The sequence below is a fragment of the Lytechinus pictus genome, chromosome 8 (genome assembly GCF_037042905.1).
Source record: "Lytechinus pictus isolate F3 Inbred chromosome 8, Lp3.0, whole genome shotgun sequence".
In the NCBI taxonomy this organism is placed as follows: domain Eukaryota; kingdom Metazoa; phylum Echinodermata; class Echinoidea; order Temnopleuroida; family Toxopneustidae; genus Lytechinus; species Lytechinus pictus.
This window is the reverse complement of record NC_087252.1, coordinates 28014767-28035249: the sequence shown is the minus strand read 5'-3', so window position 1 is coordinate 28035249 and position 20483 is coordinate 28014767. Positions and strand designations below refer to the sequence as shown.

Here is a 20483-nt window from a genome sequence, read left to right as displayed (position 1 = left end):
CACTTTTCAAGACAGAAAAAATATTTTTTTGAAAGAGGTCTTGAACACCATTTTGTCTCCCAACTACCGAAAATATTGCTCGCTCGACTCTCTTTCTCTCTCATATTAATATTAATTGCAATTCAATGATTCATAGCAATCGAAACAAAAAATCGTTATAGGCCTTTTTTGACATGTTTGAGCGATTGTAGTAGTATGTAGATGCATGGTTATATGACCCCGTATGTATGGCCCCTTGGTGTTAGTAAATTGTGTCCCCAAAATTTAAAGTTTTCAGGTCAATATATTGCTATCACCCCCCCCCCCACTGCTCGGACCGGATCTACGTCAGTGGTCATGGAATCCCATATGGAACCCATCATTAGACTCGAACATGATCAAAGTAAAGATTGCGAGGTCACTCTGAGCCACGTGATGTGCTCTTACGGCGCAGTCACATTTCTCCTATGACGGTCGTGCGGTCGAAAGCCGCTGTTTTAACATTTTTGGTACTAGCTACAAAGATTTGAACAAAAATGAATAAAACGGCTGTTTTCGACTCGCCGTAAGGCCGCAAAAGGAGAAATGTGACTGCAGCATTTCTGATTGTTCTGCGCACGCTGCCATCATCTTGTAGGCCTATTGGTGAAACAATTTGACTTCAGAAGAATCAAACAAATTGATTATATTTTATAACTTAAATAGGTTTCATAACTATAAGGTTTATGCATTGTTTACAAAATAATGAGGTTTTTCATGTGAATCCTGGATTTGGTTACAATATAGTAAAATAAATTTGTCCGTATAATCATGTCGTGTGGCGTTTGATATGTAGTAGATATAATTTGGTAAATAGATAACAGTATGTGTAAGAAAATTGTTATGATATCATTTAACACCCTGATGGGAACAAGTGAAATCACTGTACGACATTGGTTTGTTTGCCTATATACCCATATGACACATTATTGGAGAAGGAAAATAGAAAAAAGTGGAATTAATGGTATATGATTAAAAGAAGGAAGCTTGTTACGAAAAGGCGCTCCATCCCTAGTCTGCTGGGCAAACCCTTCACTCGAGTTAAGGGTCTGGATGTGCAGCCTACTCCTGCCTTGTGTACTGATTGCCCTCTCGTTCTGTATTGGAACAGCAAGTTTTGTATGTGCTAGTCTTTGCGTGGAGGCACACTTGTTGATCAAAGTTCCAATCGGGGTCTGCGCCTGCAGACTACTCCATCCCCACCAAGCATGCCAAGCCATTAACGGCCCCTTTAACGGCTCCAAAGTAGAGGAAGGGGGGGGGGGGGGTAGAATCTGGAATGGAAAGGGAAGAAATAAATACATGTTTACACAATAAAAAAAGCCGGAAATAAATAATAGGAAGACAACAATATACAGGATGAAGCACACCCCCCCCCCCCGAAAAAAACCCAGAAAGAAATAAAGAAATGATCAAAATCAAGATGGTCATGAAATTGGTGAAAATAGGCGCTGGGGTCGAAAATTCCTTGCCTGACAAAGAATGAATAAAGCAGGAAGGGAAAGGGAAAACTGAATGAGAGAAAATGAAAAAGAGATAGATAAATAGATATAAAGTCACTAGCGTACCTACGGGGGGGGGGGGCAGAGGGGGCAGTCTGCCCCCCCCCCTGACGAGCCACAACCCATGCAAAGGACGTATCCCTGCCCCCCCCCCTGACGAGCTTGAAATACCTTTTTTGCCCCCCCCCCTTTTTTTTTCTTTTGCTTGTCAAATTTTTTTCTGGTACGAAATCCTTCATTTGTGTGTGTAAAGTGTATAAAGTGATGATGTTTGAGTAACCATACCTAAATCACTGTGGACAATTAAGATCCCTATACCATGTATACGACATTTGTTTTCCCAAGTGGGATATTACTCTTCTAATTGGATATTCAGTTCCCTATGCTCATGTAGGCCTACACGGAGATTCGAACTACCTATACGGACGATTGGTTCCAATCAGTGGGCATTATGACCTGGAAAACCTATCGCAAAGTGGTAACGCGAAGCTCTTCAGTAAGCTGACAATAAAAACTCACTCAAGTTGAAACGCCACACCCACGCCCTGCTGTCTTCAATGAGCCTTTACTATTTATATTTCTTTATTATAGTTGCCTAGTCATGTTGTACAGATGAAGACATTTCGCGCCTACGTTCTGCATCAAAATGATTCTCGCAGTTAGGTAAAGTTTGGTACTTGACGATGGGTTCTTTCAAAACAATACTTGGCGTTCTGCTTTGGTTTTTACAAATCGCGCAAGGGAGAGGGAGTAATATTTTGATATACACATCATATGGCGCAGGAAGTCATTTTATGTGTGCAGCTAATATCGGCAACGAGCTAAAGCGGCGCGGCCACAACGTCACTGTCATAATTAGCAATGCCTATGAGAATAGGTCAAAGGAAGAACAGTACAAAGACTTACAATTTGAAATCTTCAAGCATAGGGTGCCGGTTGAAGAAGTGTGGAGGAGGCATGCACTTATTACAAAGGGGGTCTTCAAAGGAACTTGGCGTCAAGAGAGCTGGTCTAGGTTGACTGAAGCTATCAACGAGTATATTGGTGATTGTGAGGATTTGTTCAACGACAAGGAACTTCTGCAAAGACTTCGTCAAGCTCAGTTTGATGTTGCCTTGGTTGATCCTTATTTTCCGTGCACGTTGTTTGTAGCTGAGTATGCTGCCAAAAGACACGTGTCGATCATGGCTACCTCGTGGTCACACCTTGCTAGAGACAATGGGAACCCTTCAAACGCTGCCTACATGCCAGAGATGAGCCTTGGTTTCACAAATCAGATGACCTTGATCCAAAGGGCTATCAACTGTATAATGGTTTTAATTAATGAATTGATGAAAAGAATGACCTATGTCTTTTCACCCATCCAGGATGCCCATGGAATCTGCCCGGGGCTTCGTCCCAGTGACCTCTATCAAAGGTCGCAACTGCTCCTTGTCAATGTTGATTTCGCCTTTGAGTTTCCGGTTCCTGTCATGCCGAACCTGATACCAGTTGGTGGCATTAGTACGAGACCAGCAAGCAGTCTAACTCAGGTTAGTATTCTATAAGCAATAAGAGCAGAGCAGTGCCATTTTGCACAGGGGAGACCCTGGCAGCTAGGGGTAGGGGAGAGGGGGGAGGGTGGGTGGGTTGGGTGGCAACCCTTATGATTTTTTGTAAGAAAAGGTTGAGAGGAGAACAATTATTTTTTTGTCTTTTCCGCATCTGTCTAATAATTCATTGTTTGAGATTAGATATATTATTTGAGGAGTGTATATGGACTTTGAGGCTATAGCAATATATAGGTTTGGTAGGCCAGCATGGACCCACTGGTTAGGCCTACATTACGCCACTGGCGGATAAGGGGGGAGGGGGCAAAGCCGACCCGTGCCACCCCCCCCCCCGAGAGGCACAACTAAAAATTTTAATGCAAAAATTCCATTGAAACAGAAATGCGCCCCTTTTTTGCTTGTCTTTTTTTGGACGAAATACCCATAATATTTTAATTAAAAACCCATTTTTTGCTTGTCAAATGTTTTCGTGGACGAAATACCCTTAGTTTTTTGTTAAAAACCCCTTTTTGGCTTTTCAAATATTTCCTCGGGAAAATGTGCCCCTCCCCCTCTATTGGAAAATCCCGGATCTGCCCCTGCATTACGCCTATATCCTTAAAAACGAACAGCTAGGGTAAGGGCCACGAACCTAGTTATAAAACAGGATGGCAAAATATATTCATTCGACCCAGCCCATCGCATTTTTCCCCTTCATATTGCTGATTGACTAAAGTGTATGAATATAAATATGATTAAGCATTAATACTGATCGTGCTGATTATAGGAAGGGCGGTCACACTTTTGTAATTCCGAAGGTTCGTAACTCCGAAACACGTACATTACCTATACCTCGATGTTCGTTAATCCGATAACGAAAAGGGTTCGTTAATCCGAAGGCTCACTCGTTAATCCGAAAACGAAGATGGAGGAAGTGCACTCTATAAAGACGCATCTCAGTAAAGATGCGTTGCCATGACTGCAAGATGACATTTGACGGTAAGGTCCTCAACCCCTTCCCCGCTATACGCCAACTGCTCCCAAGATATACTTCTGAGAAAACTCTAGGAGTATCTTAGTGTTAGAGGAGGGGGTAACTAAAGTCACTCCTACTATATTAACTCGGAGTAACGCCTTGTTTGTAATAAATTGACCACTTTATCCCTGATCACTTTATTTATTTAAAGTGTACTCTCAGCTTAACTTAAAAAATTGATTAGATACAAATTTTGACGAGACAGCTGAGATGCATAGAGCAGTATTAGTTTTAAAAAAGTTGCTAGCGAAGAAAAAATATGTTGACTTTGTTATATGACAATTTAGTTTGTGGCAGATTTCGATATTCAGAATATTTCTTATTTCAACCCCCACCCCTTAGGGGGGGGGGGGCAGTCAAATATATTGCTGTACACACGCGTGCCAAAAAAAATGCGTCCAAAGGGGTGTTTTTCTTCAGTTTTGGACGCGGGCCGCGCGTGCACTCGTTGAGGGTATCAAAAACACCGATTTAAAAAAGGGGTAGTTTTGAAAGACTGGTCAATGGTCAATCGCAGGGTCAAACGTATTTAGGGTATGTTTTTTCCCCAAAGCTTTTTTTTAAGACTAGCCAATTAACGTGTTTAGAGTATGTTTTTTCCCAAGCTTTTTCCCTGGGGCCATAATCTAGTGACAACTTGTTTAGGGGCCAAAATGTGTAAATAAAGCCCACGAAAACTTGTTTAGGGGGTTATTTTGCGCATAGAGAAAAACTCGTTTGGGGGGTGTTTGGAAATAATTTGGTCACGCATGTGTACAGCAATACAGCAAATTTGGGACCCTGCTTACAAGCACTGTGCTTATTAAAGGTATCCCTCCTTTTTGAAACAATATGTATTTGTATTTCATGTCAGATTTGTATGTACTTATTTTTAAAGATGGTAAATAAATTAAAATTGAATACATTTGACTGCCCCCCCCCCCCCGGTGGGCGACGCCCCTGTGTATATATCTCCCTTTTCTTTCTTTGTCACGAACCCTCACACACGCCGCTCTGTTGATCTATTTTGTTCTTAGGACCTGGAAGAATTCGTCCAGAGTTCGGGGGATGACGGAATCATCATCTTCTCTCTCGGGACCTACGTGATGCACATGGAAGAAGAGTTCGTTGTCAAATTTGCAAATGCCTTCGCCAGACTTCCGCAGAAGGTCCTCTGGCAGTTCCGTGGAAAAGTGCCACCTCTAGTTGACAAGATGCCCAACATAAAGACTATGGAATGGCTTCCTCAGAATGACCTGCTTGGTAAGACCGTTCTCGTGTCTTGAGGTTTCTATGCCAACATTTAAAATCATGGGTGAAATTACCCAAACTGTCTTTCATTGATGGCATGTATTAAGAAATAAACCCTGTTTGTAGTTCAACATATAGAAATTAGTTTAACTTCATATTATTTTATGAGGCTAAAGTGGAACTAAAAAGTTACGAGTGGAAATATTAAATTTTCCAATTATCGCCCTTTTAATATATTGTTACCGCAGGCCACAATAAAACACGTGTCCTCATGTACCAAGGAGGAAACAACGGTCTGTACGAAGCGCTTTATCATGCCGTTCCTGTCGTCGTCATACCCTTGTTCGCTGACCAGTCCGACATCGCAGCTAGGGTGACGTCTCGAGGCATGGGCATCTCACTCGATATAGTGACCATAACATCGGAGAAGATCGTCGACGCCCTTAATGCCGTCATCCATGATAAGAAGTAAGTATATCGAGGCGAATCCTACCTGGTGTTTCATAAAGCTGTACGAATGGTGATCATTTCACATGGGCGGGTCCAAGCACGCCCCGCCCCTAATTTTGGGGCAACCTTCATGCATGAAAAAGTGTCCTTATTAACTTCAGATAAATGCTTAAGAACAGAAAGAAAAGTAGGAAAGAGGTATCATACCCATGTTTGATACGTCCTCGTAACGACCGGCCCGACCTATATAGGCCGCATTCTGTTGGTTCTAGTCACACAAAAGAACGCAAACCACGCTACCGCACCTGCGCGCCCATCAAAGACATATTCTGCACATGGGTTTCCTGTAGTCTGCTGTGCAAACCCTTCACTCGAGTAAAGGGTCTGAATTTGCAGCCTACTCATGCCTTGTGTACTGAAGGCCGTCTCGCTCAGGCAAGTGTTGTATGTGCTAGTCTTTGCGTGGAGACACACTTGTTGATTAAAGTTTCAATCAGGGTCTGCATGTGCCTGCAGACTAGGTTTCCCGCACGCCATCAACGACAGAGAAGCTCAAAAAAGGCCGTAAGAAAAAGACATAGGCCCTACTAGTAGCCCGATTTCGACAAGGTGGAAAAAAGGAAGCAACAGCTCACACATTTCGATAGGTTTTCACACAAAAAATGTTTGTTCCCGACTTTTTCCACAATGCAAAAACACCGATGTTAATTTACCATCAACCCGGTGTAGAGTGACCGAGTGTCTTAAGATCCACCTCCCAAAATCAGTCATAAACGAGCAAACTCAAATCATATTAAATTGAACTAAACTCAAAATAAAGATGTCGACCAAAATGAGGTCCAGTGATGCTCTGATTTATTGGCCTGAAATCCAGACCTCACTAGGCATTGCCTTTACAAATAATATATTCAAATATATTCAAAAATAGTCTCACATGATAAATTCAACCAATAGAGAAAGAGAGAATGGAAGAACCCAGAAAAGTGGAAGAACCAAGGGTGAAAGGTGAACCAATGAGGATGAGATAGGATGATATGAATGAAGAAGAATGTTCTGAATATAAATGAGTAAAGGACAATAGAAACATGTGGAGCTGCATGGAGTTGGAATGGCAATGGAATGGTGTGATGTACAAACTAAGGAAAGAGAGAAACAGGTGTGTAACAATGGTATAGAAATGGGAAGTGAAGAGAACTATGGAAAGCAAAGTGTGAAATAAACAATTATATTAAACATGGCAAAATCCGACCCTTACACCGGTATCTATACAGTGCGTATAAAAGAAAATGGGACAGTTTTGAAAAGTCTATCAGAAGGAAGAATCTTGATGTTTATATTTGGATGTTAATAGATCATAAATGTCTTATCTTTCAAATGCCATTAAAAAATTGTTTCATGCGCCAAATGGCAGAAAATTAAAAAATATTGATAATCAGACTTTTTGCTAGTTTTTGCTCACCTTGCTCTCATTTATTCATTTCTGTATAAATTATGTTCATAATTGGTAAATATAATCCTTGGATAATATCAGATATGTGTCTATGAGCATAATGAGGTCGGAAGTCTTTTAGGGGTGCCTATTTGAATAAAAGTAAATTTTCACCGGTATTGTGGATCTTCCTCTTCAGAAACCATTTTGGTTGTTCCTTGATATTTGGTTTAACATATGGAATCAAACGATCAAGAACCATTGAATCCTACATCTTAGCTGCAACTGGGGATAGTACGTGTTATACCTCTCAAGTTGGTTTGATAGTGTTGAAAGATCCCCTTTCTGTGGAATAGGTATAACGGATGACAAAGAGAAAGCTTTGTGTTTATCACCAAGAGTTACATTACAGAATTTGAGAAGAGTTTCGTTAAAAAGGGGACTCTTCCATATCATATAGCAGGAATGTTATCTGGGTCAAATGACGTTGAAACTTGCACCTTTTCAGAGCACAAATTAAGAAGCTCTGCCTTAGAAAATGACCCTGTTTTGATAAGGAGATCACAAACTGTCCTGAACTGGTGAGCCGAGAAGGTCTCTGAAGTGCTTTAGCCAATAACCTCTTCTTTTTTTCAGAAGTGTCACCTTTCATCATAGTAACTGGATTGGTTATATGTGGAGCGTTGTGGCCCAGTGGATTAGTTTCCGGACTTTGAAACAGAGGGTCGTGGGTTCAAATCCCAGCCATTGCGTAGTTTCCTTCAGCAAGAAATTTATCCACATTGTGCTGCACTCAACCCAGGTGAGGTGAATGGGTACCTGGCAGGAATTTATTCCTTGAAACGCCCCAGCGCTGGAAAGGCTGCGGGGCTAAAGCCAGGGTGATAACATCCAAGTCCTTTGGAAGCGCATAGAGACGTTATTTATAATGTGTTATGCGCTATACAAGAACTGTCTATTATTATTATTATCTTTCAGGAGATGCCAAGCTGCTGCGTATTCCTTATCAACCTAAAGACTTTCAATCTTTTTTTCAGTTTTGTATTTAATTTTGTTTTCAAGGGCCATTGTATAGGCCTCATCATGCTGCATGTTTCTTACCAACCTTATACCTCGGTCACATTTGCTCTTAGGCGGCCGTACGGCGAGTCGAAAACAGACGTTTTAACATTTTGTGTCCCAGCTACATATAGGTGTTTAGAATAAAAATTAATAAAACGGCTGTTTTCGACTCGCCGTACGGCCGCCGTATATAGAGCAAATGTGGCCGAAGTATAGACTTTCAAACTTTTATGTTTTGTCTTTAAGTTTGTTTTCAAAGGCCATTGGATAGGCCTCAACATATGCCTTGTTCTGTTTACTATTTTGAGTAGGCCTTGCGTGATATTGAGTTGAAGCTTTTTTTTAAATATATCTCTAGTTTTCATCGTTTGAGACACACTCATTTCTTAGTTTTCTCTGGGAGAGTTTGAAGTGCGATCTCTTTATCACCATCAATGAGTTTATTGTATGCTTCCGATGCCTCACTATCCCGGGGGGGGGGGGGGGGCACTCGACAAAAAAGTGGTAGGGGTGTGCCGCGGGCGAGGCAAAAAACGGGGGCCTTGGAGCGGGCTTATTGTAAAAGGAGGGTCCTCGGAACGGGCTTCGGAACTATAAATGTTTGTGAAAACGGGGGTCCTCGGAACGGATCTCCGTATCTCTGTGAGTGCGTATGCATCCCTATGGAACGGGCAATCGTGCATGACGCAGCTAGCGCGGCCTCCGCCGGGTGCGCTCTCGCTTAGGCGATGGTCGAAAAGCGCTCTACGGCCGCTTTTCACCAAATTGCAGCTCCTTGTAGCAAATCAATGCGACCGGAACGGCGTAACGAAAAATATGCGAAGCTTTGGAACGGATTTCTTTCTTCTTTTTTCTCGATAAGAAGGAAATGCTATGCCTTGGAGCGGCTTTCTTTGTTCTTTTTCTCAAAAAGACAAAAATGCTATGCCTTGGAACGGAAATTTGAATGTAAAAATGGGGGTCCCCTCCGCGGCACATACCCACTATGCATTATAAACTGAGTGCCCCCCCCCGGGCTCACTATACAGCGCGTCCCGCCAAAAATATCCCTCTCACATAGGGCTGAATGATTAACTCCGAGATGTAGTAGTATTCTCAATAAAATGTACAGGAGTATTAAAAAAAGCTTATTTCATAATCTAACTTCTACGAAAATTTTATTGGTCTCGCTTCAGCGTCTTTGAATAAACACCCTGTTACGTATAAACAGTGGTACCTTTCAGCCTATTCCAGGTTTTCAGCTCTACTGTATTGCTGCATTTGCCGTAGCATGTTAACCCACATTTACCATCCCAGGGGCCCGTTGCAGAAAGAGTTGCAATCAAACGCAACTTCAAAAATCATACGCAACTTCAAAAATCATGCGCAACTTGATTTTCAACCAATCAACAGCGCGCATTTCGGACTTGCAATTGATATTTTGACTTGCGGTTAAACGCAACTCTTTCTGCAACGGGCCCCAGTTTGATCTATCAGGGCTCATCCAATCATAAACTTTAGCATGCGCAGAGGGGTAAGAATCATCAAAAATGAAGTTTTTGACGATTGACGGGAGATCAGTGCACCGAACTAAAAGAAAGTATAAATGATGGATAAATGCTTAAAGGGATTGGTCCGGGCTGTAAGTATGTATAGCTTAATAAATAGAGGAGAATTCACTGGTCAAGATGCCGAAAATTTCATCAAAATCGGATAACAAATAACAAAGTTATTGAATTTTAAAGTTTAGCAATATTTTGTGAAAACAGTCTTCATGAATATTCATTAGGTGGGCTGATGATGTCACATCTCCACTTGTTCTTTTGTATTTTATTATATGAAATTAGGTTTATTCAAATTTTTTCCTCCAAGAACTAGAAAAATTGGATTGACAACTGATTTAGTGCATTAGATATTAATTGCTGCAACTAATTTCATTATAAGGGAGACATATTATTCACACAAGTATGAAATAATGAAAAAAAAAATGATTTTATGTAACATAAGAAAACGGAAAGTGGAGATGTGACATCATCAGCCCACCTAATGAATATTCATGACGACTGTTTTTACAAAATATTGCTAAACTTTAAACTTCAATAACTTTATTATTTGTTATCCGATTTTTAAGAAATTTTCGGCATTTTGCTCAGTGAATTCTACTCTATGTATTAAGATATAAATATTTTCAGCCCGGACCATCACTTTAAGCTGAACAATGAAGGGCAAACCACAAGTGTATCACACTTCGCGAAAGCGAACCCTACTCGTGGAAATTGATTTTTCATTCAAAATGTACAGTGAAGGAATAAAAACAAAAATGCAGTATTGTTGGAATTAGGCATGAAACAAAAATGACCTGTTGTTTCTATCATTTGCATCTCCCATTAACAAACTTGAAATTAATTTCCCGTTGTTACCCTTCTGGAAGTTCTGGGGCCCGTTGCAGAAAGAGTTGCGTTTAAACGCAAGTCAAAATATCAATCGCAAGTCCGAAATGCGCGCTGTTGATTGGTTGAAAATCAAGTTGCGCATGATTTTTAGAGTTGCGATTAATTGCAACTCTTTCTGCAACAGGCCCCTGGACATGCAAGGTTGTGATTTGATAAGCCTTCTTAGATATTAGGAGTGTAGGCCTAGTTCTATAGGGTCTACCTTTTTTTATTTTTTTGATAACGTCTAGAATTTTACTCTTTAGGTTAGGCCTAGATCTAGATAAGTTATAATCTAGTCTTGCATTTCGGATCACACACATTATATCAAGTTATCTAGATCTAGCGTTCTAACTTACATGTGCAACAGTTAGGTTTATACAGCTCTATAGTGTAACTGTCAATATTTGTGTGACAATTTTAAAGTTGTGCATGCCATGACAACTTTGTTGTCAGCGACATGAACGATTCGTCATGCAGTGGGTTTCCGCGCAGTGCTACATGACAAATTAATTTTCATACATTACGAATTAATTTCCATGCATGACAAACGTATGGAAACTTGGAATGGGCTTAAAAGCACCATCGTTACATATAGACTGTGTATTCAAAAGCACTGGAGCGTAGTTTTTTTTGTCGAAGTTATATAGATAAAATGGCTTATTTAAAGATCAACGCATTTTCTTTAATGATACACAATCCTATTATGTAAACTATGTGATCTTACAACAAAGAATTCAGGTCAGTAGAGAAAAAAAAGAATGCAGTGGTAGGTGGGCGAAAAGAAAGAAGGAAACTATACGAATGTAAATGGAAGTCGTGAAGGTGTAATGATATAAATGGAGAGAATGAAAAAGGGAGGAGAGAAAGGGAGGAGAAACCAAAAGGAGAAAAAGAACAGATCACGCTCATCACATCTTGACATGTACACACCATATACCACTTAATAGAGATGAAGATAGGTAAAATGCAGTGAGATTTAAAAACAATATGATCGAGATGAGCTTCCCAATACAACACATTATAATTGAGAACAATTTTCAACTTTTGAAATAATTCAGCCATATATATGTTTAGGGACGCGTTGTACTATCATCTAATTAATCACAAAGTGTACAAAACCTTTGATATTTTTTAACACTTTGTGATGAATTAGATGACAGTACAGCGCGCGTTCCAAAAAGTGTCCCTCTGATATACGGCTAAATTATTTCAAGAATTGAAATTATTACAATAATACTCATTATAATGGTAATTATTATATAATAATTATACGCAACAACATGTGTATAGATCTTTCAACTGGTCATTTTGATTTACCAGAGCCAATCAATCAAATACTCTATTAAACTTCATGAGGTCTTTAGATTGAGTTTTACACATCCGATAACTTCTTTGACATTTACATGATGCAATTCGATCATGATCAGACCCAACCCCTTCAGAAAACCGATATGCTGTACTATTCTGAACCGAATAAGCCAGTTCGTAGTTCCTTTCTGCGCATGATGAAAAGATTCTACGCATGATCAGAGGAAGGTCATTTGTACGAAAGGGACATGGTGGTTTAAAATCTAATGAGATAAGCACCAACTTAGATGTCTTGATTATTCAAATATTCTTTTGAATAGTGGTATTCATTTACATCCACAAAAAACAACAATGCGTCCACGAACGACTGGTATTTCACAGTTTGCCAAGTACATTGTGCAACATGCTATGATATGCATTCAAAGTAGAAATGCAACAAATACCTTCATAAAGCGTTCATTGGTGTGCTATTCTAATAATAATAATGAACCATTCTTTTATAGCGCATATCACAAAAAGTAAATTTAAGTCCCTATGCGCTTGAAAGAAGAAAAGAAAAAGAGAAAAAAAGAGAAATAGATATATGGTCAGTGTCATATAAAGATGAAAATACCTTGGCACAAATTCCAAAAAATATTATTATAAAGAAAGAAAGAAATGTGTCTTTAAAAGACTCTTAAAACTCTCAATTGTATCGGCAAGTTTCAGGTTAAATGGTAACTTGTTCCACAGCTCTGCTGCAGCGTGTTGAAATGACCTCGCACCATAGAAATTTGTTAACACCGACTGGGAAGCCAACTGACATTTTGATTTGGAACGTAGATTTCTTGCAGGAGAGTATTTAGTGATCAATTCTTGCAAATAAGCAGGGCCCAATTCCTGCATGCACAAGAAAACTAACGTCAATATCTTAAATTCAATACGCTGTCTCATCGGAAGCCAATGAAGCTGTCGTAAGATTGGGGTAATATGATCATGAAGTCTAGTGCGAGTCACCAACCTTGCAGCAGAGTTTTGGATTCTTTGCAATTTCTGAATTTCACTCTCAGGAAGGCCATACAAAATACCATTACAGAAATCAAGGCGAGACATTACTTGAGCATGCACAAGTCTCTCTGTTGATTTCTTCGAAAGAAAAGGTCGAATTGTCCCAATCTTTTGCAAAGCAAATGAAGTAGCCTTACAGATCTGTTTCACATGACCTGACAAAGTCAAATGCTCATCAAGTCTAACACCTAAGTTTCGAGCAGAACCAACAGTATGTATTACCGTGTTACCAAATGAAATGGACTCAATGGATTTACTTTGCCTAAATTTACTTGTAAAATGTAGTACCTCAGTTTTCTCCTCATTAAGTTTAAGACCATTATGAACAGACCAATTCTTAATATCTGTCATACAATCCTGGATTTGCAAAATTGCTTCATTCTGATGACTCTTTTGAACCAGCACATAAACTTGGGTGTCATCAGCATACATCATACCTTTTAATCTATGCTTACAGATTATATCATATAACGGTGCAACATACAGACTAAATGCTACCGGGCCGAATACCGACCCTTGCGGAACACCGTAAGGAGATGACTTAGCATCTGACATGGAATTTCCTATTACCACCTTCTGCGACCTATTTTGAAAGTATGACTTAATCAGTTTAAGTGCAACACCACATATCCCGTATCTTTCCTCTAAGCGCGATAGGAATTTTTCATGTAAAATTGTATCAAATGCTGCTTTATAATCAAGCAAAAGTAGAATAGCCTCCTCTCCACGATCAAGATTCAGAAGGATGTCATTAACAACCCTTACCAATGCAGTCTCACAGCTATGGTACTGTCTATATGCTGACTGAATAGAAGAATACAAATTACTTTCCTTAAGGTACGCATTAATTTGAATGACCATAATTATTTCAATCGTCTTACTAATAAATTTTAGATGTGCTATAGGTCTGTAGTTTTTCAAGTCCTCAGAGTCAAGCCCATCTCCCTTTATTAATGGTGTGACATGAGCTTCCTTCAATGAATCAGGGAAATGTCCACTACTAAGTACCAAGTTTACAATCCTGGTCATCACTGGAGCTAACTCCTTGATGAACTTCTTCAGCAAATCCGTTGGCATTGGATCTAATTCACAAGTGGATGATTTGGAACCTGAAATGATTCTTTCTACTTGCTGTGAGGATACTTCCTGAAATTCATCAAACACATGGTCAGTTTTCTCAAACATGACATCAGCAACTTCAGGACACTTCGAGGGATCAAGTGATGATACAATAATTTCAGTTTTACGAGCAAAGAAGGTACTAAACCGATTTGCAAGTGACGGGTTCTTTTCATCATCTTTAGGAAGTGTTTGCTCAGACTTTGCGCACAGGTTAGTAACTTTCTGGAAGAAGTCTCTTGGGCCACAGTCTTCAAGTTCCCTTGAATAGTGAGCCCTTCTTTCTCGCTTTAAGACTTGATTATAACGTCTGGCTTCTTTTAAGAATATCTGATGATCAATCTCCAACCTACTTATCCGCCAACGTCTCTCAAGCTTACGCAATTTCTGTTTTGCTTCATGACATTTTTCTGAATACCACGGTGAACGGGGTCGAGCTGTAATAGTCCTGACTGTAAGCGGAGCATGCTTTTCAAGAATATTACTCAGTGTCAACTCATAACTTTCCACTAATTCACAACTGTCGAGATCTGCATAGCATTGAAGCAACTTTGAATTAACTATGTCCAGACTAGTCACCTGGTCTATTCAATTTCTTCATCCTGCTATGTAAGGCAAGCTTACGTAATATCTTGCTTTGAAATCTGCCTATCATAATGAAAGAAATGAAAGGTCATTTGACCAAAATTGTCCATGAAGTAACTACGAACTGGTCTATTGATCCACTTCCTTCTGACTAGGATATATTCGATTTGAGCAAGCTGACCATTTGCTCGCTTGTGGGTCCAATCCGGTGTTGAAATCTAGAATTAGTCGCGAGGAGGTTGTGTTGCTCCATAAAGTCTTTGAGGAGCATGCCATACCTATTAGTTTTGTATAAAATGGTACAGTAAGCGTCTTCGGGCCCAAGTTGTGCATTAAAATCATCGCCAACATAGAATCATGTGCAGGCAAAGAGTATATAGCGAAAGAGGGTTCATCATAGAACTGAGTAAAGTCTTCGCCAGAATATTCATTATGGAGGCTGTAAAAGGAAACTTTAGTGGTTGCTGGATTGCCGTTCAAAGTGATTTCAACGATACGATTCCCAAGCTTTCTAATTTTAAGACATGAATTTTAAGACATGCTCTCAGAGCAGATGGTGAGATTAGAAAACCAACACTTCCAGAATACTAGTATGCATTTATGGAGATCTTCCATGCAGAGAAAGTCATCAAAGTATAGGCCTACCCGTTCGCAAAATGTTTGTTGTACAATTGGTTCAGAATGATCTATCCGATGTTCTTTGAGAAAAATAACATCAATGCCTAAATATGGTGCTTCATGGGCTAGTTCAACCCTCAATTGCCTCTTGATCTTGAAGTAAAGGTATATTAAAACTACTCACTATTAGAGTTTTCTTTCTTTTGATAAGATAATCCACCTTGACTTTGTCACTATCATCAAGGTTGGTCCGTCCCGAAAGCTTTAGGGTCAACCCGTCACTAGGGTGTTCCGACATGGGCAAATCAGGGTTTGGATTAGAAGCAGGGGGTTGAAGCCTGGTGCTGTACTGTTGTGATTTCATTCTTGTCTCCTCATCTTGCAGCCACTCCTCAGCTCCCATGCGACAGGTAGTGCCGACCCAGGGGCGGATCCAGGGTTTTCCAAAGAGGGGGGCACATTTTTCCGAGGAAAAATTTGACAAGGTTTTTAACCAAAAATTAAAGAAAATTGCGTCCACGAAAACAAATTAACATGGGTCTTCACTATCAAAGGGGGAGGGGGGGGGGAGGGACACTTTTGTTTTAACGGCATTTTGCTTCTCAAGGGGGGGGGGCACTTTTGTTTTAACGGCGTTTTGCTTCTCAAGGGAGGGGGGGGGGGCACGTGCCGGCTGTGCCACCCCCGGATCCGCCAGTGTACCGACCTACATGTTATCGGTTGTAGAAATCTGCCCAAACGCATTTATGTTAGAAAGACTGACCTGACTCAAGTGTGGGCTGTAACAGTTTCCTATTACAGCCGACACTGTAGTAAAAATATAACAAACATGCTATGAAAGAGAAATGAAAATGGAACCTAATTTTTAAAATTTTGGTAACCAATTAACAATACATTAATAAATATATGTTTATATCTTGAAATTGCCTTTCCCGTATGGTGCCAAATGTAAATCTCTAATTTAAGGAATTCTTGTGTTTTCGACGTATTTGCAAAATTGGTAATTGACTACATTTTAACTATTCGAACATTTTCAGATTAAGCCTTTAAAAACACGAAAAAGAAAACACAAGTTCATTAATTCTTATCACAAAAGTAATTTCATGTAAATTCTTTAAGGGGAAATGAATTTCATAACCATGGTCCCAATTCTGGTTTTCTGGCATGTCTAGTTTGAGGGTTTTTTTTCTAGATATTTGGCAAATTGGTCAATTAACCAATTATGATAATCAACTAATTGTAAATTTCAATTATTGAACAATTTCAGATACAAAGAAACGGTTACAAAGCTGTCGGCGATATTCCATGACCGACCGATGACACCTCTTGAAACGGCAGTCCACTGGATCGAACACGTCCTCAAGCACGGGGGCGGCTACATGCGATCACCGATTCATGACCTAACCTGGTATCAGTATTACCTTCTCGATGTCGCCGCCGTCTTTCTTCTCGTCTTCATCACAGCAATTGTTTTTGTGGTGTATTCATGCAAACTTGCTTTTAAGGGATGTAAGCGAATGTTTAACGGTAGCAAAGCTAAAACTGAATAATGACACCTTTTTGTCTTTGGGGGTATTATGTAGAAGGACATATGTATTGACGTCAGGGGCGAATTCAGGATTTTGAAAAGGGGTGGCACATTTTCCCCTAGGAAAATTTGACATGCAAAAAAAAATTAAAAGGAATCGTGTCTGAACGACATATTGCCATTAAATATTTTGAAAGATCTTAGAAATGCTTTCAAAAACCATTTCTTAAGAATATTTGCATAACATTAATGAAACATTAGCGTCATTATAATATCAAGCATATGTTTTGATGGCCAGACAAAAACAATTAAAAGACATTTTTTAAAAATGTTATCAATATGTCCAATCATGATGTTAAAATGACATGAAAAAAACATTAAGAAAACGAAATAATATTTTTCTGACGTTTTTATAATGTTACATAATGTGAAAATAATTTTTTTAGAACGTTCTTAGGATGTTACGGCAACAAAATCTAATGTTATAAAAAGTAATGAAAATATGTTTTCAAAATAATTCAACAAAACATTTTTGAAAAATGTTTTTGTGATGTTCTCTAAAACTTTTTCAAAAATGTATTAGAAACATAATAATTTTGACGTTTTTGTGATATCATTTTAACATTTTGAGAGAAACACAATGTTTCAATGACATCTTTACAATATATCTTTGGTGTAAAAATATTATTTTAAAAACGTTGTTAGAATATTATGACAATAACAATAAATGTTCTTGAAATGATATGAAACGATGGTTTTACAATATTTTAACGACACATTTTTTGAAAAATGTTTTTCAATTGTTTTCCAAAAATATATTAAAAACATTTTCTTTTTTACGTTTATGTGATGTAATATTAACATTTTTTGAGAAACAAAATAACATTTTACCAACATCTTTATAATGTTACACATTGGATGTGAAAATATCATTTTAAAAGCGCTGTTACAATATTCTGACAATAGTATCAAACGTTCTTGAAATGTTATAAAACAATTTTTATATAATATTTCAACTAAAAGTTTATAAAAAAATGTTTTCCTAATATTTTTCCAAACGTTACTGAATGTATTTTTAACATATTTTCCAATGTTTTTAGGATATGATTTTTACATTTATTTAAGAAACTTAGTAATATTTACTAACATTTTTAGAAGGATATATATTTAATGAAAAATTAACATTTTTAAAAATGTGTTAGAATATGATAATAGCGTCAACAGTTATAGAAACGTATAGAAAATATTTTTTTTCTTCTAATATTTGCCAAAATATTTCAGAATATATCAGAAACATCCTTATTTTAGTGTCTTCATAATACAATTTTAACATTGTATAACTATACTATTATCTTTATACATGGGATCTAAAAATATATTTTAAGGTTGTTATAATACCATAGCAATAACATCAAACGTTCTTGAAGTGCTATGAAACTATGTTTTTAGATTACTTTCACTAAAACAAGGAGAAAAATATTGTATAATAGGTTTTATGATACATTATTTCAGAAAAAATACATTTTACTAACATCGTTCTTATATTGTCATAAATTATGTAAAAAGAACATTAAAATAACAAAATATTCTCGAAATGTCATGATATGTTTCTCAAATATTATAACAAAACATTTTTTAGAAATGTTTTTATAATGTCTTTAAAAAATGTATCAGAAATATCCTTATTTTGACTTTTTTACATATCATTTAAACATTTTTCGAGAAACAACTATTTACTAACATCTTTATGTTATGTATTGGGTGTGACAATAACATCAAACGTCCTCGAAAAATTATGAAAATATGTTATTAAAAATAACTAAAAATTTAAAAAAAGTTTTGTAAGTTTTATCCAATGTATTTATCGTAATAACATCTCTATATTACGATAAATACAATGGATAAAAATACAATTTCAAAGAATAGTTAGAACTGAGTTGTAGAAAAGTTATTAAAAAATTTGCAAAGTATTGATGCATTGAATAGTTTACAGACATTATCTATACCCGAATGTGAATTTCAATTCAGTAAAATAAAATAAAAGGTTGTTTTTAAGCCATTGTCGTACATTGATTGTTCAAGGGCTGTTCAAGTGGAGTTGGTGGCATACATCCATAGCTTCTTAAACTGGGTGCTCCTTGTTAGTACAACCATTGGTTTATTTATACAATATATGACATTTCGAACTTGTACTATAAATAGAACACACTTAAAGACGGCAGGTATTACTTCAAGACATAAAGGAGGATCATATGATGTTGATAATTTGAGACCAATATCTGTTCTACCTGCCTCGTCTAAAATATTTGAAAGAGCAATCCACAATCAACTTTATGAATACTTGAATGAAGACAAACTGCCAACGAATTCTCAGTCAGGTTCTAGATCTTTGCATTCATGTCTAACTAAAATTAAATACTATTTGTCTGATAAAATGGATCAGGGGCGAATGATCGGAGGTATTTTCCTCAATTTACGTAAAGCAGTTGATGGTATACCACACAATTTCATTCTTGGAAAACTGAAGTATTATTGAATTAAGGGTAAAGAATATGATTGGATGTAAGCTTTTTTAACAGACAGGAGACAGCTTGCCGAAGTAAATAATTGTATTAGTGAAAGTGTAAAAAATAAATCAGGCGTCCCACATGGATCCAGTTAGGGTCCATTAGTATTTTGTATTTCTATCAATGTATGTAACTTGAATTTGAATGTTAATTCCAAAATGTGTCTTCATGCAGATGATACTGCTACTTTCTCTTATGATGTTTTATCTAAGGAGGTTTAAAAAAATGCAAAGCGATTTTGATGTTACCTGTAACTGGCTCGACCAAAACGTAATGCATTTGCATTAAAAAAGTCATAGGAAAAGATTGAAAAATTATGCTTTAATGATAAAATATAGAAATGAACCCATCGAAAATGTGAAATATAGTCAAATACTTCATGTACTTGGGTGTATTACTTGACTCTGGTATGACGTGGGGAGAACATGTATCTAGTATCATTGTTTAAATATGTCGTATGATAGGTTGTATAAATACGAGCTTCTGAATTTCTGCGATGACGTCAGAAGCGAGAGTTTTGGATTCCTTTCTCGAACACGCCGAGTGAGGGCGTAGTCGATTTATCGAGGATCGAAATTTTGTTTGAGATAGAATGAAAGTAATTTTGGGATTTTTAAGATAAAATTCAAGTCAATCTGGAGATGCTAAAGTTATTGAACAGTTCAAGTTAAAGCAAAGATACTACAACGGGAAGATCGGACACTTCGACGATATTTTGAAACGCTCGATAAATGCTTATGGGGAAGGGCGCCCAACAGCGTTGAGTAAGTAAACCTTCGCATATCGGCACGCGACTGTGTATAAAACATGGGGAAAATGAGTAGGAGAGTTTGGAGAGGGCTCAAGGGTGGCGCATGGGAATAATTCCACGTTTTATTACTAAGAAAACTCTGAAAATATATTCATCTCAAATTTAAGGGGGGGGGGGGGGGAATGTAATATTAAAAAAAAGGGATGTAGTATCTTTGGTTAAAGATACACCTCATTTGTCATTAAAGTCTGGAAGAAACATCAACTCGTGTGATAACATTGGTACTCATC

General features: G+C 37.9%; 1 protein-coding gene across 1 annotated transcript; it reads left to right on the top strand.

Annotated features, from left to right (window-relative positions):
- The first annotated feature begins 1886 nt into the window (after nucleotides 1-1886).
- On the top strand, nucleotides 1887-19798 carry LOC129266163 (UDP-glucuronosyltransferase 2C1-like). Its single transcript, XM_064103877.1, has 4 exons — nucleotides 1887-3052; nucleotides 5102-5327; nucleotides 5564-5783; nucleotides 16615-19798. Exons 1-4 carry the CDS (start codon nucleotides 2204-2206, stop codon nucleotides 16895-16897), a joined length of 1578 nt encoding a protein of 525 aa, XP_063959947.1. The 5' UTR covers nucleotides 1887-2203; the 3' UTR covers nucleotides 16898-19798.
- The last annotated feature ends 685 nt before the right edge of the window (nucleotides 19799-20483 follow it).